This window comes from Passer montanus, unplaced genomic scaffold, assembly GCF_014805655.1.
Source record: "Passer montanus isolate IOZ18808 unplaced genomic scaffold, ASM1480565v1 scaffold78, whole genome shotgun sequence".
NCBI classification, from domain to species: Eukaryota; Metazoa; Chordata; class Aves; order Passeriformes; family Passeridae; genus Passer; species Passer montanus.
This window is the reverse complement of record NW_024373034.1, coordinates 1,677,509-1,704,260: the sequence shown is the minus strand read 5'-3', so window position 1 is coordinate 1,704,260 and position 26,752 is coordinate 1,677,509. Positions and strand designations below refer to the sequence as shown.

The 26,752-nt window shown below is 41.7% G+C and overlaps 1 protein-coding gene across 2 annotated transcripts in view; it reads right to left on the bottom strand.

Moving 5' to 3' along the window:
- The window catches only part of COL22A1 (collagen type XXII alpha 1 chain), a 238,530-nt gene that overhangs the window by 27,984 nt on the left and 183,794 nt on the right, over window positions 1–26,752 (bottom strand). For both annotated transcript variants that reach the window (XM_039731540.1, XM_039731541.1), the window contains exons 40-54: window positions 26,636–26,680; window positions 24,345–24,422; window positions 21,504–21,539; window positions 20,551–20,604; window positions 11,639–11,683; window positions 11,156–11,203; window positions 9,198–9,311; window positions 8,952–9,005; window positions 6,791–6,844; window positions 5,912–5,965; window positions 4,398–4,451; window positions 3,050–3,103; window positions 2,203–2,256; window positions 1,110–1,163; window positions 490–534 (exon numbers count right to left, since the gene is read on the bottom strand). In XM_039731540.1, coding sequence (XP_039587474.1) covers window positions 490–534; window positions 1,110–1,163; window positions 2,203–2,256; window positions 3,050–3,103; window positions 4,398–4,451; window positions 5,912–5,965; window positions 6,791–6,844; window positions 8,952–9,005; window positions 9,198–9,311; window positions 11,156–11,203; window positions 11,639–11,683; window positions 20,551–20,604; window positions 21,504–21,539; window positions 24,345–24,422; window positions 26,636–26,680 — 843 coding nt within the window. The remainder of the gene's footprint in view (window positions 1–489; window positions 535–1,109; window positions 1,164–2,202; window positions 2,257–3,049; window positions 3,104–4,397; window positions 4,452–5,911; window positions 5,966–6,790; window positions 6,845–8,951; window positions 9,006–9,197; window positions 9,312–11,155; window positions 11,204–11,638; window positions 11,684–20,550; window positions 20,605–21,503; window positions 21,540–24,344; window positions 24,423–26,635; window positions 26,681–26,752) is intronic.

Below are 26,752 nucleotides of genomic sequence, written 5' to 3'. Positions count from 1 at the left end.
AAACAGAGTGGAGAACAACTTTTCATGCAGGATTTGAGGTTTGAGTTTTATGACCCACAAGAAACTAAATCAAAGGGACATTTCTATTCACTTTTCTGTAAGTTTTGTACTTGAACTTATTTTGCACTTCAGCATTTGTGGAGGAGAGCTAGCACTTATCCAACAAGTGCAGTAGGGGTCCTCACTTTGCCAGCACTTTTACCAGAAGGATGTGGTATGGAGGCATCCTTGAGATTTACTCACAACGGAGTATCTCAAAGGGAGCATCAGAGGATTCAGCTCCACCAGCTGCCTCACCTTCCCCAGAATCAGAAGTTCAGCAGAGGGAATGAAGACAGCTGCTGTCATTTCTGTGCCATAGATGTGGCCCATAGTTGAAAACAGCCACATGAAACACTGTCATAATTTTTACCTACTACCTCAGAAAAGGCAATTTCAATTCCCACAATCTTTCTCCAAAGGATTGTGCATGAGGTACCTGTTACTTACCCGGGGACCTGGGGGACCTGTATCTCCTCTCTGTCCTTTGAAACCCTACACAAGGCAATGAAATAAATAATTATCCATCACCCCAATGCAGGAAACACTAAGAAAACTCTAGCTTCAATGTTAATTTAATAGCCTTTCCACTTTTGCCTAAAGTTACTGGGGACTAGTCAGCATGGAGCAGCTGTGTTCCAGGGAGTAATTAGGTAGGGCCACATCACAGGAAAAGTTTTCCATAGCTCCTAAAGCTGTAAAACCAAGGCTGTGCTCTGTGTATCCTTGGTGTGTCCAGCCAATACATTATTTAACCCTAAACTTTACTGTCCCCACTCTTTCAGAGGACCTGTAACAGAACACAAGGGCTACAGCTGTGACTTCTGGTGGAGGGGTGTCATGAGGTTACATGCCTTAATTTCTAGATAAGGGATTTACTCTTCTCCACATGTGAAGGATTCAGAAATGTCTGTGTTCTATTGTTGTTGCTTATTTACATGTTTTATTTAGTCACAATGCCAGGACTGGTTATGTGTTTGCATCAGTAAAGAATCTCATTTGTCCAAGAAATGCTCCCTGACTATAGTACAGGGGGTTGAGTGGGTGGAACCCTCCAGAGCAGCACCCACCGGCAATCCTCTGGCACCCTCCCGGCCTGGGAGCCCTTGTTCTCCAGGCTTTCCCTGTAGGAAACAATAATGCTTGTGTTAGACAGAGCCCCAGGTCCACCCCACTGCTGCTGGAAACTTCCCACTCCTCTCCCTTACACATAACATCACTGAGAACTCTGAGTGCCCAGGGTTTGTCCAGCAGAGTCTGGGTTTGCAGGGAGAACAGCAGGGACAGACATTCCCAAACACAGCTCGACCTGCACTGTCACCTGCATTCTGAGGTCCTGAGGCATTTTACAGCTCTGGGCTGGTGCACGTTTGCAGTGTCAGAGCTGCACCAATACCTACACAGCACATGCAAAATCAGCATCTGCACATAGAAATGGAGTGGTTTGGTGCAAACACAAACTATCTGCAGCTTCTGTGACAGGCACTCCTCTACTTAACAGCTGTCCTAATGCCTGGGAACTTGGCTGTTCCCAGAACCACTAAGTCCCATTTGACAGTCACAGAAAGAGGCTGGCAATGCCCGATACTTGAAGCACATTCTTCATGTAACACACACAGTTGCCAAGAAATAACATTCACTGCCAAATTTACTAACATTGCTTTTTAGCTGACAACTTCATGGTTCAGCTTTTTTCCCCTCAGCAAATGCAAGTAAAGACGAAGTAGAAAAAATCAAATATAAACCTTCTAATTCTGGGCAACAGAACTGTCTCAGGGCAATCCAGAAAAAAGCTTCTTTAAAGACTCCTCCTCTAAACTTTTTATGCCCCATAAACTTATATCAAAAAGATAGATCACTAGGCTTAATGTTACAAGACAACCTTCTTTCTCTGCAGTGTTTAAGACAGCTGTAAAAGTGGAGTCACTAAGTTTTAGTGTATTTATGGTAGTTGTAAAAGTAAAAGAACCCAGTTTCTTTTCAAGATTGCTCATGTGTCATGCCTATAAATCGCTCAAGACAATACAGTTCTTCTGGTGTTAAAAACAGATGTGCAAACAGGCTCCTTGTTTCCCCTAAGGAGTCCATAGATAGGCAGCTTCATAAACAACAACTGGATGCAGCTTCTGATTGACTGAGCAAAACAGTTTTAAATTACATTACCGGCTCCCCCAGAGATCCTGGTTTGCCATCTTTGCCATCATTCCCAGCAATGCCCTGTTAAATGAAATGCAAAACAGGATAAAATTGACAAGGAGGATTGGTGGGGGTTTCTGTCAGTGTGAAAAGTCTGCTCATCATGACATGCTTATGTTTGCCTAAATCTCCAAAACCTTCCCTACTTCTATAGCTCAGCTATAAACCTCTCCCTGCTCCAACCTGTAACAGCATAACATCTTTCCCTTTCCAATATGGAAATATTTCCCCTTCCAGCAAGGTGAGCACACCAACAATCTTAAATCAGGATTCTAAAATCAGCTGTTACAAATCATTATAATGCCATTATCTTCAGGTAGGCTACTTTACAGTAGAATTATCTCTGGCTCTATCCTTATGAGAGATTAAAAAAATTTCAAAATGTTGTATATTTTCCAGAAGAGAGGAGTCTATGCCCAAGGTGCACTTGAATCTGAGTCAGTGCAAAGGAATCATTATGACTGGATTCAGATAAAGTCAATGTCCCAGTCTTTGAATCCCTGTGCCCCTACACTGGAATTAGATCTTGATTTCTGTGCTCTGTATAAGAGTATTTCTTCCAATGAGAAGACAGGCAATGAACAGTCCTGATTCACATGGTTATTAACACTTTGCTTTAAAGGGATCAAATACAGATTCTGGAACAAAACAAATACTGTCCTGGAACAAGGACATTGCATCAGTGTGACAGACACTGCTACAGACTGTGCATGGCTGTCAAAGCACCTCAGAAGTGTCACCTCTTTGTTTTACATACCTATGTGTGCATGAATAATTTAATGTACTGAATTAGAAGGAACTTAATCACACTCACAGGAAGTCCAGGCAGCCCTGGTGGGCCCTGTGGACCTGGGGGTCCATCTTTGCCCTGGAAAGAAAGAACCAACACGAGGGTCAGGCAAGTTCCTCAGAGGCTTCTATCAGATGAAGATTTATCACATGCAGAGTCTGACGGGGGACAAATGTGAGAAGGTCTTGTAGCCCATGTCACACAGTCTATGAGGTTTTCCTGAACTCCTTCTAGTTTAGAATAGATGGCTCCCTTTAAACATAAATAAATCACTATTATCATTGAGTTCTTACAAATTGAGAAACCTCTGAAATCACTCGTTTGGTTTTTTTTTTTCTGAAGCCAAATTATATTTAATATTTCATCCTTAACTTCCTGGATAAAGTGTCCTGCCAGGAAGCAGATGTGTATTTTATACCTTTTAAATGAGTAATTACAAGAAGTGGCTTGCTGACCGTCCCAAAAAATTCCCTCACCCCACAGAAGTGGACAATATCACTCCAGGTCTTTCACAGAGTCACAATCTTATCATCCATTTGAAATGGAATTGCAGCCAGCCTGTTCATCTTGTCTCTGGCCTCTCTGAGAATGCTCACTGATTTCGTAACAGCCATCAGAAGGACCATCACTGTTTACTTATTATGAAGTTCAGGTTGTGAAATGGCTCTGCAAAAGGCACCTTGTCCCTTAGGAAACCTTGCTCTAGAAATGAATCACTGAATTACACAGTTTTAAACTGTTCCAACTCAATAGAGAGTATTCTTTAGGGAAGGTTAATTTTTAACTTTTCAAACTGAAGTTAGCATCAATCAGATTACCCACCTCTCCCAGGGTTTTTTGACACATTACCATAAAGTAGCATCTGAAAACCCTTAAAATGAAACAGCAATGCCAAAATTCTTCACGGGCTTCTCAAAAGTTATACCTGTACTGGTATTTTTTGTGGTGCTAGGAAATAGGGCCAGGCTCCAGCATCTCAGCAGTCTGTGCTGTGACATCCTTCAACAGGTTGCTGGTTATATTTTGATAATCCCCACAGAGAGTTCAGGTGTTAGCCTTAGGTCATGAACCATCTAGCAGATTTAGAAATCCTGTTCTGGCAGCTAAGAGATGTTAATAGCAAGGACAGACAGACAAGAGGTACAAAAATAGAGGTTCCATGGGCTGGACTATCCTCTGGCTAACTCAGAATGTCATTTGGTGAGTAAAAGAAGTGCTAGAACAGTAATCTGTGGTTATTTGTGGAGGTTCTACTTGCAGGCAGAATATTTTGGGGAGCTTTCAAAGGACATTACATGGATGCCAGCTCAGCTTTACTCACAGACCTAAACCTAGGTGAAGCCAGTGGTGAAGCACAGAGCTTAGAGATTACCGTATCTCCTGGGTTTCCCGCTGGTCCTATTGGTCCTGGTGCCCCATCTGTTCCCTAAACAAAATAAAGCAGAAACAACGTGATTAATAAATCTGATGTGTTTGTCAACACATTCCCTACCATAGCTGGCAACTCTGGAGCTTTCTTTAATCACTCAGCTTAACATTCATTCCATTTCTTCATTCATCACTGAAATGCAGGGCCAGCCTCTGCACTCAATCAGCCTCCAAAGACAGAAATAGTCAGGCATTTGAGTTTGGTCTTGGCTCTTCCTTCTGAAAACAGGGGACAAATAGGAAAAAGCCAATCATGACAAAAATAACTGAAGAACAGCAATTATGGGAGAACAGAAATTCTGAAGCACACACTGTGGCAGGCAAACTCCTGGAGCCACGAGTCAATGCAGAAAGAGGGAAAAGTCAGCAAAAGCTGAAGAACAAAATTGTATAGGGGACATCACATTTTGCTCTGTTTTGACAGGTTCAGTTTTACTTTTCCTTTGGCTGTGAATCTGTTCAGCAGGTCTCATAGGACAAATTAAAGTGTTTTAATCCCACTGGTTCAGCTCTGCAGTTGTAGCAGTATTAGGTTAATAGAGTCACAGCAAATGTGTCTGTTATTAATCTCTCCTGAAATAATGCTCATGGGAGCTCAAATCACCCACAAAGCAAGTTCACGTGCTGTCACAGCAGCAAAGCACCCAGCATCCTTTGGGCACTGATACCATCTGCATATAGAATTTTAATCTAATCCCCCTTTTCTGGTACGTCCTGTCATTTAGTCAGTGCAATGTGAATTCAGGCTGTGCTGATCCCCAGAACAGATGAAGGTGGCACATCCTCAGCACAGCAGATTCAAACTGCACTGTAAGCAGCAATATGAGCTGTGATGACTCTGGACAATGAAAGGTGGTTTGGAGAGAAAAGTCCTTGACTCAGAAAAAAATCCCCAAACTTGAAGGGAGCAAAGCAGGAGAGCCAGCAGGAGAGCCAAGTGATCTCAGCCCTGATCCTGCACTATCACCCCTTTTTAAATACAAGGAAGCATAATTTTATTCATGGAGAGAGCAGAATCTAAGAATGGGGACTGTGATGGAGAGGGACATGTAAAAGGCCTTTTAATTTAAAAGTAACTTACACAACTAAAATGCTCTTAGATTCTCTAGTTCTAGACTAACAATTTACCCCACACACAGGAAAGCACCTATACATGTACTAAATAGTCCCTATGGAAGAGTTTTCATCATCATCTTTGTGTTGTATAAAGAGAGCAACTGAAGCTTAGCAACAATTTACAGAATGAGTTGAAGCAATCAGTGGAAAGTGGCCAATGTATTAAACAGCAATTACCGTGAGTGGGGAACTCTATCACACTCAGGGGATCATTAGAAACCCACTGGAAAATGCAAATTTAGTGCACAGACAGATGGGAACGGTCCTTTCCACCACATGGAGCTTGCAACACCCTGTATCAGCAAGAAACTACAGGAACATCTTTGTAACAGAGGAACTTACAGGTGGACCAGGGTTTCCAGGAGCCCCTGAGAAGCCAGGCATTCCAGGGTGGCCCTGCAGAATGAAATCAGAGACTTTCTTTATGCATTAGTCACGTATCTACTTTAATAGAAGTTAACTGGTGATTATTGTGAAGTAACACCAAAATGAGTCAATACACAGAGAGCTGGTTATAAGGGAATAAAGGCTTTCTAAAGTGAAATCTTGGTTTTCAAAGCATGCATTTCAAAAATAACGTAGTTAAATTTCAGGTGTTCTTCTTCCCATGCATATTTTAGTCTATGCTAATGGCAGATGAGAGCAGATATTGTGGAACTGCACAAGACAGGTCAGCTGGGAAACCAAGCCTGTTTAAAATGTTCTGAAAATGTCATTGAAGAGGTGCTGATTTGCACCTTAAATCAGTGACTCAGCCCTTGGCAAATTAACTATGAAAGTTTATTCTTATTTAAACCATTATCATCTTTCCTGTGGCTTCTCAGTCCCTCCTAAAAGAGGTCCTCCTTACATTCATCATCTAAGACAAATAGACACACTGGCTTTTTCAACCTATAGACACCTGAACTCCTGGAAATCATCTAGGGAATATCCAAGGAAATGAGTAAGGGTTAGGTAATGCAGAAAATTCAATGCATTCAGTCCAGAGGTGAGGAAACAGATGGTACTGGGAGGTTTTTATTGGAGATGAGGATGGAATCTGTGGAGGACTGCTATGGTTCCAATCTTTGACAGAACCCATTTGGGGTTTGTCAGTGATGAAGAGCTCCCATCTTCCTCCTCTACCTCTGAGAAGGGTACTCTTATACAGGCATCATAGGAGTTACTGATGAAGGACCAATCACAGTGACAGTACTGCTGGAGAGCACACTCTGTTTTTACCTGTTCACCTTTTTCTCCTACTTCCCCAGTCATGCCACGGTCTCCTTTAGCACCCTGGTAATAAAAAAAGAGCCATTAAAAGTCAATGAGATTCAGTGTTGTGACAGCTTTTTGACCTCTCTCATAAAGCACTTGGACATTCAGGAATAAAACTCAAGAATCAGGACTGAGCCCTTCTTGCCCTCCTCTTAAATTCTTCTCTAGAATTCCACTACCAGTGCTGGAGCCAGGAATTTATGTGGAAAATGGCCTCTGAGCAGACCCAGCATAGCTGGTTTCTAATGTTTTATTATCATAGGCATAAAGAGGAATTACACATCCTTAAAGACCAGGCAGGTTATTAGGCACTTCACTATATCACATCTTGATAAAGAATCATCTGGCCCAACAAAAGTGCCCACACCCTTCAGAGACAACAGCAATAAAACCAGCATTTCTAAGGTGCAGCCAGAAAATTCACACCCAGAAAGTGCTCTCCTTTTTCTCTCTCTTTCTCTTTCTGTTCTAGAGACACAGGCAGAGACAGCTAACTCAACTGTGCATGTCTGCATAACCAGTGCTTACAGGGAGACAAGACAGTGAAAATTACTGAGGTGAAGGTGAGCAAGGTGTGAACAATGCACAGAGCAATAATGAATTGCTGGCCATGGAAATAATACACTGGTTTGCTACACGAGAGCTAGGAGACAAAGGGGAGAAAGAGGGTTGATATTTATTCATAAAAGAAATCTAATTCATATGGCCAAAAGGAATGAAGCTGTTCATGAGCAAAGATCTGCAGTTCTACTGCTCTTCTTTCAGAGCAGGACCTAACAGCTTGGATAATGCTGGTAAAGACAATATACCACAGAGTCAAAAGTGCAGAGCAATTTGGGTCTTCCACTGCAAGGATCCTCCTAAGCTATGCAGAAAAGAGTCACAAAGACTGACCTGGTGTTTGCTTCTCTCTAGGGGTCTTCAAATACTTTTTTTTTTTTTTTTTTGAGAACTATTTTTATTGAATTCAAGTTAGACTACTTATCAGTTACTTGATTTGACTTTATGCACAGGTACAGTTTGAAATTTATCCTGTTATTTCACCTAACTATCCACTTTTGCTGCCTAAATTTTTGCTTTCTTATGAAATATAAGAAAGCAGCAGACGTGGTATGTCTCAGATTGCTTGGCATTTCTGCCAGTTATTGGCTTTATGGGTTACTAATTCTCTTCTAAATTTTATCCTGGAACGTACTTTCATTTCGATCAATTCTGTTTACTTTCCAGATTGTGCTGCTGTCCCCACCACACTTTTAATTGCAAGATATGAAATTAATTCATGAAACTCTATTAGCTTGTCCTGCACTCTAACAAGTGCAAATACAAAGATGTTAAAATAGCAGGAGCTATTTTAGACAGTAAGGCAGTAGTGAAAGGATGTCTGGAGGAAACTGTGGCCGATCATTAAATCACCTCCCCTCATTGATTTGTTTTGATTTATTTCACATTAGGCAGTTGTGAAGGTTTTAACTGTGGCCAAGCACTGGTATTGTGAACAGACTGGCGACAGCCCTCTTTATGAGAAGTGTTTGAAACGTGACCTTATTGGAATACTTCAAACAATGGAAGTTTTATGTTCACCTATGTCCTAGACCATGAACCAGCACCATGTAGCTAAAAGAAGTTTTTCTGTGTCATGTTTCAGTAAATACTTGGAGTTTTTGGGTAAGACCACCAGGGCAGACGGTGTGTTTGGAGCCCAGCAGCCCATTGCAGCCTTAATTTAAGTTCCAGCACATAAGATTGAAAAGGGAGAGAAATAGACACAGTGGATACTGCTGAGGCATTAATTTCTTTCTTAGCTAATTTGAGTTGAAACTTACTCTCAAGTCTATCCATCAATGTAATGAAATTCAACACCAAGAATCAGGCCCTTAGATGTGTCTGCCTGTCTGTGTGTGAACAAAGGGATGGCAGAAGACACTATTAAAGTGAAACAATTCCTCATGCCGTGGGCAAGGACACCTTTCACTAAACCAAGCTGCTCAAAACCCCATCCAACTTAGCTTTTAACATTTCCAGAGATGGGGTATTCACAACTTCTTTGGGTAATCTGCTCCCAAAATAATTAGTGCGACTAATAAGTCAAAAATAAGTTTTCATTATATAACTGAAGAAAACCAACCTTTGGGCCATCGAGCCCAGGTGGGCCTGGAGGACCTCTGGGACCAGCAATCCCCTGCAATGCACAAGAGGCAGAAGTAAACACTAGTTTAGTTCATTGACTCCATGGGCCTCTAAAAAAGATTCAGCAGGTTGTTGATGAAAAAGAAATCAAGAATCTTATAAGAAAAAGAAACCATCAACCATATTAATAGAAAAACAAGGTCCCAGCAAATCCAAGGCGCGGTCACTCCCTCAGCTCTCTTACCATTTTCCCATCCTGGCCATCTCTACCTGGTGGTCCTCGGAGACCTTTATCCCCTTTGAAACCCGGGATACCTGGCAGTCCTGGTGGGCCAGGAGGGCACTCACTGCACACATCCTGGGAGAGAACATGGGAAAACACATCAGCAACAGGCTGCAGGCACTTAGCAGACCCTGTGGACACCCACTATGAATGCAGCACTGTGGTGCTGGTATAATTCTTGATCCTTTGCTGTTTCACCTGGGGATTGTGGTGAATTTGCCTTAAAGAACCAATGATGGCAGCATGAAGCAGAGTGAGGGTCAGCAGCTGAGCTCACACCTGCTCCCATGGGAAGTTTCCTATCAGTTCTAAGTCCTAATTGGTCACCCAGGATCAGGAAACCAAGGAAAAGCTCTTTCTGATGGGGAGGTTAGTGAGACTAGAAAGATTATCAAGAAAAACATTGGTTTGAATCTACAAGACCACTAGAAGCCTTTGTCTGCTCCAGGCTGAAAGATCTGTGTTACTGCTTAGAGGGTAGGTTTCTAGGAAAAAGTCAGGTGCAACATGATGTCAGAAAGGGCTCTGCAGGGGGAATTATTCAGCAGCCAGTTTGGCCGAGGACAACTCATCCAGTGGAGTTTGTGAAGACCAAGTGAATGTCACAGTGTACTGGCCAAATTTTATCAGGGAGAATCACTACCTCCCTCCTTCCAAACATCTTTGAAGCATGGTCTCAGCAGTCTTTACATTCCAGCTATCCTCAGGAGATTGAATCCATCTATGACATTTCCATTTCAAAGGCAGACTCCCTTCAGTAAAGAGGGTGGGAATCCTGCCCATAAGAGCACAATACAAAACGGGTTATCAGGTGGGGAGTCAGGAGCCCCTGCTACAACACCCAAATCTGTCAATAATCTGTTGCAAAACTGTGGGGTAAATTGTCCTTCTGGGTCTCAGTGCCTACATCCACATTTATCTACTTACAAAGTAAGCTTGAGAAACACCCGTAACAGCAGAGTCCTAATTTCATCTGGGATTTCAAGGTTCTGCTTTCTGTACCAAGTGTGGAGTGAAAAAATACCAAGCAGAAAAAATGCACAAATGTGTTTAACCATAATAGAAGCAAAGGAAGGAAATGAAAGAACATCAAAGTGACATCCTGTACCCAAGAGTGAGTCTCTTGCTCTTGTCCAGATCAGAAGACCCAAGCAACACCTTATGGTGAAACCTCCAGAATAATATTGGGGTCCACAAAACAAAGAGCTCTTCAGTGAAGAGTAATTTCACAGCAGCAATCTTAACAGGGTCCTTTGGTTAATGTGGTTAGTAAGAGAAGGTAATTTTTTAGTTTATTTTAATCAATAAGAAAAGATTTCTTGCCAGGTTTAAGACAGCTTTAAAAACTTACAACTCAGCCCATGTAAATCTATAGAGATTTTTCAGTCAACACCTATCAAAGACTGACTAATTTCTCACAAAATTCTCTACACTGAGAGTAAAGGCAGACAGATTATCACTTTTGAATCACAAGTACTTTTGGGATAATTACCTGCATCCTTTTAGATTCACAATGCAAATTAAATATGCACCCACAATTACCCAAAATCATTCCAGTCACTGTTGAAGGTGCACATGAAAAAATCCAGCATTTTACTAAAATGGTTTCCATTTTCTGGTTTACATAATGTAACTTGAAAATGCTTATCTCTCCTTGGAATGAATGCCTCAGGAAGAGCTGAGAAAGTCTTAGAGATGTTATAGAGAATTTTTTAGGTCATTTCACTGCTGGGGAAGGGATTTTCATCTCCACGGTGAGCTCGTGTCCCAATACTAGTGCAAGCAGGAGGCTTGTAAGTCTTGAGCTTTGAAAGAGTGTTTAAAGACACCTTTTGCACTTGTAGTCCAGACACTTTCCCATGACAGAGTGTTAGGTCTGAATCAGAGATAAACCCCCACCCTCATTAAAGGCTGATTACCTTTACCAGGAGATTTATGTCCTCTGGAGTGAGCAGGGGTGGGGAACCCTATGGAACAAGAAATTCATTATTTCAGGCAATTTTAAGAAGCATCAAGACATGAAAATTTTTCCTGAACATGTTCTTGGATTCTCACTGGTTTTCCTTGTCCTGTCTAGGACCCACTGGGCTAAACTTGTACTTCCCACCCCACCCTATCAGTGCTTTTCATTGCAACCTGAGATGAGTTCTTGCTGAGGGTACTGTACAGTGGTGCTAAGGAAGTGCCTTTAAAATTTTGGCTTTTATTTACATGCAGAATATCCAGTTGTTCTCGTACCATTCCAAAGCCTTCACTAAACTTTTAGTGGGTTTTAGTCTTTTTCCTACTGCTCTGCTGGGAAAAACAACAGTGGAAAAGCACCCAAGTTCACTTCTGAGGTGAGGTGTACAGGTGGATACTGAGTTAAAAGGAAGATGTAACACAGAAGTGAAGTTACATACAGGTTTTCCAGGAGGTCCTCTTTCTCCTGGATTTCCAGGTACACCCTACAGATCAAGAAAAAGGAAAAAATTGTGAAATTATTATACAATACCCCCCTGGTTTCTCTTTCACTCTGCTGACTGATCTGCACTAGTACTCATTTTACTTTCCTCTGCTGAGCAGCACTACTCCTTGCATGTGACAGACAGCAAATTCCTGCAAATATCTGCAACTTGAACATCTTCTCGAACACTTGCTAAAATTCATTTGAGTCACACAGAGACTGGAATTGGTTTAGCTTGTCTTCTGGTGATAGGAAACACTATGAACTTTACTGGTGTGAAGGATGAAGCTTCAAATCTCTGAAGGCACCTGTCCACAAGCAAAATCAATTTGTTTGTTTGTTTGTCTGGTTGGTTGTTTTTTTGTTTGTTGAGGTGTAGTGGTATCAGTTTGCTTGAGATGAAGGCGTAGAAGCTACCAACATTTTCAGAATTTTATGTTCAGAAAGGCAGGATTAGGAAAAGGGACAACTTTCAACCCTCAGTGTGCATCTTTTACATGTTGTTTACAAGGAATTAAGTTTGCTAAAAACAAAACAAAAACCATGTCTAAAAATTTTTGTAAAGTCTTTGCATAAAGTAATGCTGACTTGGAAAACCAAATATTTTGAACAAGACAGTTGGTCACGGCTCAGATGGTGACAATACTCTGCATTGTGAGGATCCTTGCAGTTTTAAGGATACTCAGTGACATTTCCCCAAACAATTTTCTCCTGAATTCCTGTATCCACCTGGTCCATCACCCTGTGTCATCACTCAAGCAAGTGCATGTTCCACTCATACTTAGAACCTTAAAGAGCATACAAAATTTACCACATACAAAAGCTGTCCTACCTGATCATTTTAGTCTCTAAAGGAACAGTTTCTACTGACGATCTAAAAATATCTTATTTGTGTTCAGCTTTGTTGATTCCGCAGAAGTCCCACACGGGGTTTTCTCTCAAATGGTTCCAGATTTGCCACCCAGGATGTTCACAGAATCACAGAAGGGTTTGGGTTGGAAGGGATGTTCAAGACCATCTAAATCCACCCCCTGCCATGGGCAGGGACACTTTCCACTAGACCAGTTTGCTTCAAGCCCCATCCAACCTGGCCTTGAACACTGCCAAGGATGGGGCAGCAAAGCTTCTCTGGGTAACCTGTGCCAGTGTTTCACCACCCTCACAGAAAAGAACTTCTTCCATGTATCCATTTTGAACCTACTTTCTCCCAGTTTGAAGCTATTACCCTTTTACTACCACTCCCCTTCTGTGGAGAGAAAAAGGTTGAAAGTGGAAGACTTGATGAGGAGGGAAAAATAGAGTTGTTTTCACTCAAGATGACCTTGCAGCTGGAGGATGCTAAGAATATTCAGTGTGGAAAATTTCACGTGTTGTGTTTTCTCAGGGTTGTTTTCTGTCTGTCCTGAGAAGTGGAGGTTTTACAGAAGATAACAGAATGCTGCAAAAAACTTAAAAGGCATTCCTCACAGGCTGGGGCCTCCCTGCTGGGCAAAGGAGAGATAAGAAGCTTGGAGGTTACCCTGAGCATATTTTGCCCCTGCCAAGATGGAATAAGCTTAGCAGTGCATGTGTCCCCATTCTGCCAGTGTGGTAATGGAATAAATCTATTCTTTACACTTCAGCTCTGGATTTTGTCTGTCTTGCTTACTTATAGTTCTCACAATGTGTCCAAAGTCCTTTTCCATCCTTCTTCAAGGCTCCCTTCAGGTACTGGAAGACCACAAACAGGTCACCCTGAAGCCTTTACTTTTCCAGACTCAACAATCCCAATTCTCTCCACCTTTCCTTGTAAGAGGGTTGCTCTACCCCTCCAGCTGCCTTGGTGGCCTCCTCTGGACTCACCCCAACAGCTCCACGTCCTTCCTGTGCTGTGGGACCCCAGAGCTGGGCACAGCACTGCAGGTGGGGTCTCACCAGAGTGGAGTAGAGAGGCAGAATCCCCTGCCCTGACCTCTTGGCCATGCTGGTTTTGATACAGCCCAGGACTTCATTGGCTTTTTGGGCTGCATCAACATCTGGATGCTGATCAAGGTACAAGTAAGTGGCTTTCAATCAGTCTAGGCTCAGCTACTGACCTAGGAGCTACTCTTTGAGACTATCCAGGACTTCCATATGGAAAGAGCCTTTAAAATTTGGTCAAATACTTAGTGAGGAAGGACACTGGGTGTTCTTTCTGTCACCTTGTCTCAGGTTATTCAGTTGTGCCAATCAGTTCATTGCATTATTTACACAGACAACCAGATAGGGACATGGGAATTAATGACTGAAGAGCACTGTGTGTCATGATACACCACAATTGTAGCTATAGGGCAAACTTGAATTTCATCCTTAAGTCTCACTTAGTACTTAAATCCTGTATGCCTTGCTAGAGGAGAGAAAAAATGGGAAAATATATTGATTATCTTTTTTTATGTCCATATTAAATGATTCTGGATGAGCAAGAACCTTTCAATTACCTTGACATTCTAAGAGACAAAAATTAAACAGACACTGAAATGGACCTTAAGTGGAGCTGAAGTAGTACTGAAGTTCATGGATAAACTTTTGTTTCCTGAGGAACTAAACCTTCTGCAGGTGAGAACAAAGAGAAGATAATGTCTGAAGATGATGTTTATCTCACATTTCTCTCCAGAAGTCCTTCTGGGGAATTGAGTAAGTATAAGAAATCACTTTAGTAATTTATAGCTTTCCTTCTTCCACAGAATTTCAAGGTGAATCCAGAGAACTGTGTATTGTTTCCAGAGTTCCTTCCCTTTCACAGGTGCTAACTGTCAGGTCATGCTTTTGGCATCTTCACTGTATTCTCAGCCACTTCTGCAAATGGGAAGAGGGATGGCTAAATAACAATTACACAGATCTTATATTCCCAGACCTACTTTGTTCAGGAAGACTCACACAAAACTTGCTCTAAAAAGTGTGATGCAAAGCAAAAACTTGAGCTATGAAATAATCCTGGATCAGAAAGCAAGACAGAAAAGACAGTTCAGAAATGTCTTTCATGCTGACTAGTAGCACAGCTATAAATATATGCCATAGGGCTCAGTGACAGCCTTCTGCTTTGGGATCTGAAATATGAACATGGCACTAGCAGTGTAATCTGAGTATTTAAAAATCTTTTAAAAAAAGAATGTAGGAAAAGACATCTTAGTTATGTGAAAAGACATACAAGAAGAGAGTGAATAAAATGGAAATCCTTAGAAAGGATTAAGCACAGCTATCATGTCCACATGGCATCAGATTGCCTTGAGACTAAAAGGCATTTTCTTGGATGTTGTATGATGTGGAGCTGGTGATGTCTCTAAAAGGGTGGAAACAAGACAGGAAAAGAGATTAAGCTCTGTGCCATGGCTGACAAACGTGAAAAAACCCCTGCATCCCCACGAAAAGTCAAACAATTGAAAGGTACAAGACTGCAAACAGAGAATGTCCATTGAAGAATAATTTTGTGAGCCAAACAGAACAAATCAGATGTAGATGATGGCACTTCAGCATGGTGCATTATCAGAGAACAGGCCAATGGAAGCAGAGTCAAAAGCAGAGGAAATATTGCTGGTCTGTAGAGGCCTGGAGTTAGAAAAGGCTGACAAAAAAAGACAAGCTACAAATACAGAATCACAGAATACCCTGGGTTGTAAGGGGCAAATATAGAGTCACAGAATACCCTGGGATGTAAGGGACCCACAAAAAATCAAGTCCATCTCCTGGTCTTGCACAGGACAATCCCAGGAATCCCATCAGGTGCTTGGGAGCACTATCCAAATGCTCCTTGAACTCTGTCAGTCTTGGTGCTGTGACCATTTGCCTGGGGATCCTGTTCCAGTGCTGGCCACTATCTGGATGAAGAACCTTTTCCTAATATCCAACCTAAACCTCCCCTAATGCAGCTTCACATTGCTCAGAGCAGAATGAAAATGCTAGAATGAAGACATGGAATTTAAAACTGCATCTGACAAGCTAATAGGGGAGAGAACTGGAAAAGAGAAAGCCAGAAAATTCAGAAAAAAAAAGGAAATGAGTCTGGCAAAAAAAATGCATGGCACAGAAAATAAATGCTGCTAACATGATGAGGGAAAATGCACAGACCTAAATAACAAGCAGTGTTGGAAAACTCATAAAGTTTGAACACTTTCAGGAGATTGCAGCCAAGAGTGGCTGGCACAAAGCAGAACATCCAATGAGTGGTGCAGCATACCAGTACAGGGAAAAGATGTCAGCCATGAGGAGGTGTGATGTACAGTATCCAGAGGATCAGTCTGCAAAATCTGACACACAGGAATGGTCTTTAAATGGGAACTGATGGAAACTGTGCTGCTGATAATGCTAAAAAACCAATATTTAGCTTAGTTGGTTGGCAAGTTGTGCTAATTATGCCAAAGTTGTGGGTTGATCCCCTCATGGCCCATTCACTTCAGACTTGGACTTGATGAGCCTTGTGGGTCTCTTCCAATACAGAATATTCTGATTCTGTAACTAAAAAGAAATTAAATGCTGGTGCAGTTAAGAGACAAAATCCTATGATGGGGAAAATGATGCTCAGGTAAGTGGAGCATGTGAAAATACTCAAAGGAAGTCTGTAAGGAAATATAAGTGTATAGGGGAAGCGTGTAAGTCACACAGGCATATGGTGGAATAGTTCTATTACAAGACTAAAAATTAAACTTGAAATGCAGAATCTTAAATCAGTTATATGTCACAGCAATAAAGAGACAATAGGTGGGTTAATAAGTGTACCCTGGTTTGGGGTGTAAGTGCCCTAAAACAAACACAAAGGCTCCTTGGAACTGTCCTCCTAAGTGGATGGGAAAATCAACCTCAGAACATCAAACTCTGCTTTTCAAATCCATTGGCAGTAATTTATGCATCCACAAAGGTTTTGCAATTATGAAAGAAAATGCAGGGGGAAGATGAACTTCTCAGTAATGCTGGAACTTAGTTACCATAAATAATTAACCTAATTAAGAAGTGATTAATTCAGTGTTTATGTTAATTCAAATTACCATAATCAAAATACAGAAAGATCCTATTAAACAGGTGCCCTTACTGTTAACAGGAGGATAACAGAATATCTCATTCAGATTGTTTCCTAATCTAAGGACACTAAATAGGTGTGTTGAACAGAAACATTTTATTTCCCAGCAGACAGGCAGGGGAGAACAGATGATTCCAAAACATGAAGTGTAGGGTGGCTGGCCAGAGAGTGTCTGCTCCTTTAGGGGTATCTGGTCAAGGACCTTTTTGAATTTGACAAAGGAAGAGAAGGAAAAAGTCATAAATTAGAATGCCAAGGACACAAACCTGACCAACAAAAAAGGATGCCAGTGATGGGAAGCAAACCTGGACATTCACACTAATTGATCAAGGCATGTGGAAATATGAGGAGGCATATTGCAGCAAGGTTACCTCATCCAGGACCTTGTCAGCTGGGAAATTAAGGGAAAAGGAGGAAACCAGAACCCAAATTTTCCAAGACACACAGACCTAAGGGGAAGCAGATCTTGTCACTGCTAGTAACTGATGGGATATCAAAAACCAGACTGCACTTCCTGGGAGAGCAATCTGCACCTTGCAAGAGATCAGATTGTAAACTGGGGGACCATGAACTGGGAGGGCTGAGGGACTGACAGAGCTGGGGAGATGCATGAGGGGCTGTGCAGGGGAAGACAGAGTGACAAACAAACAGGGGGTACACACAAAAGGGTATAAAAGGGTATAAAACAGAGCTGGCAGAGCATTTGTTTGGCTGAGCCCTGCATCTGCCCACTGTGGCTTGTCCTGTGGTTTTACATCTTCTAATAAACCATAGAATCATGGGATGGTTTGGAAGGGACCTGAAATCCCATCTCATTCCAAGCCCCTGCCACAGACAGGACACTTTCCACTGGACTAGGTGGCTCCAAGCCCCATCCAACGTGGCCTTGAGCACTTCCAGGGATGGGGCAGTCACAGCTTCTCTGGGCATTCTGCTCCAGTGCTTCACTACATGCACAGTTAAGAATTTCTTCCATATCTCTAATTTAACCAGGCAGGAGGGACCTGCTCTGCAGCAGCTGGAGGAAACAGCACTGCATATAACACGACTGAACATGTAGAAATACTTTTTTATAATTCTCAGACTAGGAGATTGGCCAACTTCTCTGACAGAAGGTACTTAAGGCTACACTATTTTAATGCTTGATACAGGAACACTGCAAGATTAAAATGTGATTTGGATTTTTTTTTTTTTTGCAAAAGCAAGAGAAAGTAATTTTTTTACGTGACTGAGGTCCTTCAAGTAGGCACAATGTGTAGTAGTTGTGTTGTGGAAAAAATTATTCATATTATTAGGGAAAAATGACCTTAAAAAAAGCACACTTTTCAGGCTTTAAGAATTAGAGCTTTGGTTAATCAGAAAAAAAAGTGCAAATTTAAAGACAAGAAAATTATATACATGGAAGAAGACAACATGTCCCAGCTTTGTCGCAGAAAAATATAATTCATAAGGATTTATGGACATAATGAACTCTAGAAGCCAAACAAGTAGCAAGGCTTTTTCTAAGAGGAACAGAACAAGGCCAAAGCAGCACAATAGTACTGTAAACCTAGGCAAGTATTTTCAAAATCTAAGTCTGAATAAAAAAAGACACTGTTCTGAGAACTCTTGATATTAAATTGAGTAGCCAACAGATATTTCAAAAGGTGACTTTGAAAATATGCCACAAAATACGACATGCTTTTGGGGAATCAGAAAAAATCTAGAGGGTAGTCATGTAAAAAACCCCAATTTATTCACCAGTGGGAGAGAATTCTGGCCAAAGCTATTGCAAAAATAGCATTGACTCTTTCGTGTCCCCAAATGCAGTTGTAAATCTGATTTACTGTATCAGAGAATGCAACTGATAGCAGGCATTTCCACAAGCATCTGATGAGTTTGCAACTGGAAAAATAATTCAGAGTAACTTGATGTATGTAAATGTGATTTTAAAGAACTTTCCAGTCTCAGAAAAAAAAACCATGGAATACATTTGCAAAGGCCACAGCAAAGTACAAGACACTAAGGCAAGACATTCAGGCAATTGACACTGCATGGCTTGGGAGATGCATGGCAAATTCATATTAGCAATTCAAATTGGAGCTTTCCTATCCAATGATATCCTGTTTGAACACAGCAGAGTACAAAAATGGACATGTTTCAGAGGATACAGGAACACTGCATTGGCACACAAGAGTGCAGAAGCAGAATAAAAAGTTCCTTATGCTAGTTAAATAAAGATAGAGATCAGGGAACTGCAAATGCATGATCTTGTCAAAATAGGTTACCCCTGCTGACACACCAAGAAATGTTGGAATGTGGCCTGTACCTCCAATTATACCTCCTGAAACACAGATAGAATGGTTTAACAAGTGATCAGACAATACAGAAAGGGTCTAAAAGACATATTGACTGCAATTAAGGCAGTGAGTGTAACAGAGAATGTGTTTTATAAGTAGCCTGAGGAATGTTTGTGTTTGGATTAATTTTCTGCAGAGAAAATAAAAATGTAAAGACCTCAGTGCTGCATTTCCAAGAGTTGACCAGCCAATGCTGATCTGAGCAGAGCCAGAAAGAGACCCCAAAGAGCTGCCTCAGGCACTCTCCTCACACACTACAACTCTAATAAACCCATCTATCCTATCTCCTCTTCAGAACTTCTTAATTAAAAATTTCAAACATCTGAGACAGGATGATGAGATCTAGGGACAGGGACCAGGACACAACCAAGCCCAAATCTCTGGCTGCCCAGGGACACAAGGGACCATTTCAGCTGTCATGGGCTCTGGAAGAAAACCCTGGATCAATCATTTGTCTTGTGACAAAGTATAGAGCCAGAGAATCTTTGAATGGTTTGGGTTGGAAGGGGCCATAAAGATCATCCAGTTCCAAACTTGTGCCATGGGCAGGGACACCTTCCACTCTCCCAGGCTGCTCAGAGCCCCATCCAGCCTGGCCTTGGACACTTCCAGGGATGGGCATCTACAACCCCTCTGGGAATAAGTAGGTGGGAAGAAAACAGGAGCTTTCCACAGGAAACTACCCCCTTTAGGCCACCTGATGGACTCAGTAAAGCCACACTAGGGTTGAAAAGTGCTTCCTGTGGAGCTGGTGAGAGCTGGTACCCATTTCAGACATGACAGCATCACAGAGCAGCACTGAGAAGGAGAGTTCCAGGAGGTCACTTCCCCCTCCCCACAGTGTTCCCTTAAACCCAAAGATCAAGCCCTTCCAAATCTTCAGAGGCTCCTTCAAAGGACTGGTTTCCACATCACAAAGGAAAAAAAAATTCTCCTGTTTCTGATGCAGCACTGAAGTGGAACCAGGCAGAGAGAGGGGCCAGCTTTCCAGCTGGGAGTCTGCCACGTTCCTCTCTGTTCCTCAGTTCCATGACTCACCACTGAGACAGTGGGAGGACAATGCACCAAGAGGTTAAAATGTCCTCAAACATGCACAATAGCAGCAGCAAAATGAACTCGCAGAGAACTTAACAGCTGTGGCCCTGTTTTAACAGAAAGGGTACTTATCTCAGTGGATTCTAAGAAGTTCCTAGACAGCCTAACCACCATCCTTTTCCAGCGTGGGATCTTACCCCAGTGTATGCTGCCAAGTCCCTTCTCCAGTGTCATTTTAAAATGGTTCAGTGATGAACCCCACTTTCCTTGAAGCAATCCTCCTTACTCCAACCATTTTCCCCTTTGACATCCTAAGTTGTAAGAGCTCCGCTTCTGCAAATCACCTCCTTTGGACAACCCTAAAAACACTCAGAGACTGCAGTTGTTTATGAGCATAAATTTTTAAGGAACTTAGATGCAAGCACTGACCAATTTCTTGAGCACTTAGACTTTTATTTTACTTACATCCTGGCCAGGAGGCCCCTGTGGTCCAGGGATCCCAGGCACACCACGGGGACCCTGAGAGGGAGAGAACAGACAAACCCAGTAATGTGAGCAGTATTTATGAGGTGCTTCTTAGCTGAAGAGAGGAAATCCTTAACCTGAAAGTTATTGGTATAAAAATTAACCAGAACTTACACAATTATGAGAGAGTTTAAGAATAAATATAATTACAGCTCATACTGCACTATCCTGGTATCAGTTATTCCTGTGCCTCAAGGGACTTCATGTGCATCACTGAAGTCAAGCTTCCCATAGATTGATTGGAGAGGTAATAATGACCTTTTACAGGAGGTGGGTTTTTGAACAGGAATATGACTGAGCGCAGGACAGTGGAGGAGAGAAGTTCCATTTCCTCAGTTCCAGGCTATCACACTGCTAGGACTGGCTGTTGTCGTGGAAATTCAGGCCAGTGTCTACTGAGACCAGGGTACACAGTTGTTTGTGCCACACCAATGGACTGCATCCTTGAAAAATTGAATGTTGAGGGACTAAAGTGTGTTTGGTGAATACTGATATCTGTAAGATTTAAGTAAGAAAAATGTTCTAAAATGGTTTCTTTTAAACCTTTGAGGCTTTGGCTATACGTAATATGCCTTGAATTATGTGCTTTAAAATATTTTTTTTTAAATAAAGGTGAAGCAAGTCACTCATTATTTCTCTTGTAGGACTATTGTCACATGAGGAAAAGCTTCCACCAGGCCAAGGCTCTTGAGCAACTCTTTCTCACAGCTCAATATAGCAGAGAGCTATCTGGTCATACACAGAGGTTCTGGTGGATCAGCCACCCTGTGACCATTCCTCAAGCAAAACCAAAGCAATTATATCTGCCCTCATGAAATGACTGGTAAAAACATAATTAGTGTGGTTGTCCCCTCTCCAAAGAATTTGGGTATAGCTAGAAAGACATACTGTACCAGTGACCCTTTGTCTCCTGGGGGTCCTGCAGGGCCCTACAAACAGAAAAGACACAGCAATAAAAACACTTAAAAATCTCGTTTAGCAGGGTGGGTCCTGCATTAAGGCATTATTCTCTGCACTGGACTGTGTGCTGCACTCATGAGTGTGGATGTGTGAGCACTGTGCCCATGGACAACCCATGCTCCTGGCTGGGTCTGGAGACACAGAACCACAGCATCCACACATCCCTTGGGCTGGGACAGGATAACTCCCCCAGTTTCTGAAGACCACTACATTCAGCTACTTCTGACACGAGGAGAAACATCCCACAGGACTTCTCTGCTCCTTAATGTAGGTCAAAGCAGTAGGTCAAAAGGGCTTGTGCATTCTGTTTGTTTGGGGATGCAACTTAAAAATGTGCAGCTGAGTAGAGGGAGCCACTGGCAGGCACCCACTTCTGTAGAACACCACAGAAATGATGCAGTACCATATCCATCATGGGTGACTCAGTCTGGTATTCCAAACACACCCGAAACAAGGCTTGAATAAATTTGCTACCACCATAACTCCTCTCTCCTTCTGCTTTCTGTTTCAGGCACAGCAACTCATTAATCCTCACCATGTCTCCATGAAAGAAGACACCTTAGTGCATGTTAAAGAAATGGCTTAATGCATAATTTAATTAATACCCACAAGGCAAGGTAGGGCAAAATTGAAACTTTTCTATTTATACTGTGCATCCATGCATTAGGCAGCTTCAGCATAAACATGTGAATTCTCCCCAGTTGTCCAAGCTGTCCCCTACTCTGCTGGAAATAATACACTCTGCTAATGTTCAAGTTTAAGGCTCAGTGTTATGTAAATTGTAACTCAATACTTCAGCAGATATGGTAAAAAAAAAATCCTCATCTATATATACTTTTTGTGCAGGGAGCAAAGCCTGAGAGAGGTTAAGGGCACAGGAGGAAACAGGGTGAGGATTCCAATTAAAAAGAGTTGTTGGCTCTCAGCTCTGAAGCTGAAGTATTATAAACACAATTTTGTCACATCGCTAAAAAGAGGAGAGGCTGACGTCTTTAATTCAGCATGTAATATGCACTGGAGCAACTCCACTGATTTTATTCTGGGTTTTTTTTTTGGTTTTTTTTTTTTTTTTTTACTGTAGGATTCAGTCTTTGTGACAGTCTGCTAGATTCAAGGTTATACAGAGTTGTTTTTTTTTCCAATTCCAGTATCTGCACTGGAGCTGAGGTTATGATGAATCTACAGTGGAAAAAGCCCATCATAATAGGGGTTTGGTTGTTGTTTTCTTGGGTTTTTTCTTTCTTTTTTAAAAGAAACATTTAGTAAAGCAAACTAAATAAATAAAACATATCATTTGAGAACAGTGTGGTGTGTAGGTGGCTACACATCCTGACAGTGGGCAAATAATGAAGACACCGAAAAAACCAATCTTTTGGTGTGAGACAAGAGATGTCTGCATTTGGAGTCAAGTCCTTAGTCATTTATGTTTATGGAGATGAGGATGCTAAATCCCCAATGAAGAACGACTTTGTCATCCTGTGTACATCAGGATGCAGACATGAACTCATCAAGCCCTGGACTGAATCTAAAAATCTGTAATTAAAGACTATTCACTAACTAGTGATTTTCAAACAAGCCAGATATTCATTTATTAATTTAATTTTAATTTAATTAATGGCTGAACATTGAGAAGTACAAGAACACCACTTTTCCTTAGATAAATCATAGATAAATCTATAGATCCTTAGATAAATCATAGGACAACCAGGAAACCTGCAGTCATTGGTAATTCTGTGAGTACCACAAAAGCCATGATACAATCACAGTGTGAAACAGGACCAACCCAGTCTGCTCTAACTCAGATAGAATTCAGCATGGTAAAAGCAAATATTAAGTGGACAGAAGTCAGAAAGTCAGATTTTCAACTCATTACCCAGCAATATGACTTATCATTTCAAGGCAACTTCCTGTACTAATTGAGACATTTATATCTAGATAATCAGAGCACTAATAACCAAACACTGAATGATTGGTCCAGGATCATGGCATGCATGAGGTATTGCAAAAGAATGCAAGGGCTTAGATGTCCTCATGCAATTACAGCCAGAACTTTGCGTCCTCCTGAACATATTTCACTAGCAAATTCAGTGCATAGCTGGAGGTCTCTGAGCAGGACTACTGCCAGAGCACTGCCAAATCCCTCTCATTTCTAGAGGAGTTATACATGACAAGTAGTGGAGTGATCAAAGCCCAGCAACACAAAAATCCAAATTTTCCAAGCAGACTCCCATATACACCATGTGAACAACTGATAGTCAGGAGAGCAGAGCTGGATGAGGTCAAACCTACCAAATATTTGAGGGAAATTATGGGGAGAAGGCCCCTCTTGGAACGCAGCAGTTTAAGCAATCTGATTTTGTATTTTGTTATTGTAGTGTTTCTATCTCACTGATGTGGATGTGTGTGCCACACTCATCCCTTCCAACAGGGTTCATACCACAGCAGGGTTGTGTGTGTCCGGAAGACCAGAGCTGCTGCCTTGGCACAGATCTCCTCTCACATCCACAGCCAGTGCACCAGGATGATGCACAAAATTCAGGAGCGGCAGTCCTGACAAAATTCAGGAGTGACACCAATCAATCCTATGGCACTTTCAGCCCTCATAGCAGACATGTGACATGTAAGCTACAAAAGGCAGCCTCTGGACTCTTCTGGAATCTGCACCTTCAGGCAAAACATCCCACAGGCTCTCAGCACAGCTGAGCACATGCAGTGCAGGTGGCAATGCCTGATTTTCCACCTTGTTACAGATTGCAGCAGGACCTGCTACTTACAGGGGGTCCAGCCAGGCCGACACCTGGCACTCCTCTGTCTCCTGGCTGTCCAGGGAGGCCAGGAGCTCCCCTCTCACCCTGAAATGAAGGAAAGAGTTAAAAGATTTGATCTGATGAGAAAATGTACTGAAATGCAAGCAGGTGGTACAACAGAATGTCACATGAGTACATCTGATCCTGATCCTGCCCACAGAGGGACAGATTCTGCTTGTGGCAGCCTGGTGACATGGCACAGTTACTGTCTCATCATGCTATTAAAGTGTCCTTTTCCACCACAGGGGCCCCAGCTCACCTCTGCAGGCTCAGAGTGTGCCACATCACATCACAGAACTGACTGCAAACACAATCTTTGCACTTGCATTCATTTATTTTCGTGCACTGCACCAAATTTCCAGCATTTCACAGAATCACCAAGGCTGGAAGAGACCTTCAAGATCAGCTAGTCCAACCACCAGCCCAGCAGCACCTTAACCACCCCAAACCATACCCCCAAAGCCACATCCAGAACATTTCCAGAACCAGTGACTTCACCAGGGTAGCAGGCACTTTCCTGGGCTTAGAGAAGCAAATAAGTAACTTTTCTCTCTCTATGCTAGAAGGCTAAGGCACAGAAATTACTGAACATAGATCATTTATCTGGGAAAGACAGGATTAGGGAAGTTTTACAGCATCTTAATATTGTCCTGTCCTTTACCAACATAGGCCTACTCACAGAAATTATTTTGGTAAAATGTAAGTCAACACTTCTACCACTCTCTCTCAAGCACTGCACTAGAAAAGGAGAACCTTCCCTTCTAAAGAACAGATTTTCAAAGTAAAACCTGAACAACACAGAAAACAGCTTGTCATTGTTCAATGAACACTGCAGACACAGGGCTAAGACAGTATTCAGCTGTAAGACTTTAATTTAACATCTGTTTTCTAGTTATGGGGAGAAATCAATAAGATTTTTATGGATTGCATTGCAGTTGGGAGATTTGGTCTCACATTGGCAGTAGATTTATAACAACCAATCTTATTTATGCTATTTATTATGATATTATTTCTAGCTATATAGAAGCAGGATAGAAAAATTGTTACCTGTGGATTCTGCCCACTCCAAATTAAATCTGCAATATCTCCTATTTTTCCCCTTTCTTGCTTTCTTCTTAAGCTAATCTTTTACTACAAAGAAATAATACTGCAAGGCCAGTAAGGAAAAATGCATTCTGATTAGTTCAAACACTCCACACATCCCTTATCAGTTATTTTATTCAGAAAGATAATTTTAATACAAAAATTTCAATAGTATTTTCCCACATACAATTAAGACTTTTATCTTCTGTTGCTATTGAATAGAATACTTAATGAGGTTTCTTTTAGTGTTTTTTTCTGACTTTTATATTAATTCTCAGTCTATTAGTGTGTGTCTGTGTGGGTGGAGGTCTGTGTTCTGAACTGTCAAAGATATATAGAAAAGACTACAATGCATTTGTACAAAATGCATCAAAACTAAAGAAAATCATAGCAGTTTGGTTATTTCAAAAATATGGGACATAGATGGATCAGGTCTCATACCCCTATAATCCTGCTTCTATCATTTACAGAATCTATTTCAACATCTGATTCTTCTTCCAGTCCACATCAGAAAATGGTTATTTTGAAGAGGACAATTTCTGAAATGTCTGATAAATGCTCAAGAACAATCCAGATCCTCCGAAAATCAAAGATTTCTGCTTTTTTATTCCTTTCTCTCTTTTCTGTGTGCTTATGAGGGACTAAACATTACTTTCAGCAGAAGTTAGTGTCATCAACCTTTTCAACTAGCTAGTCTTTGCCTCAATACAGGAGGGGAAACCAGGACTACCTACTACAAAATAATGAATGTCCTACTTGAAGACAGGTAAAGGGAATGAGGGCTAGAGAAAAGTTCTCTTTGAGGGCTGACAAGTGGTCCTGAGAGCAGATCACCCCTGAGCAATGCAGTGTCTCCCTGGTTGTGTGGATTAAAGGGTCCCAGTCACAGTTTCCCTGAAAAAGTGTGCACTGAGACCTCCATCTGTGTTGAATCCTTATAGTGGTGGAAGGTATTGTAAATGGGGAAAGTGAACACAGCTAATTCATAGCTGAGTATTTACATTCACAGAGATGCTGGAATAATAAATAAAGGAACCTCCTGGAAGGTTAGAAGTGCATTTTTGAGTCAGAGCTTTGCAAACTCTATTTTCTAGTGGAAAACAATCTTTGCACCACGTTCTTTTCTCCAGTTCAAGTGATTAAGATTAGCAGTCCACAATGAAGTCCATCCTCACCTTATGTCCAAAGGGTCCTGGCAAGCCTGGTGGTCCTCTTTCCCCCTAAAGTGCCAAAAGCAAACCAAGAAAACAGTCACCATCCAGCCAAAGAGCCTGGACTTTGCCACAGTCAAG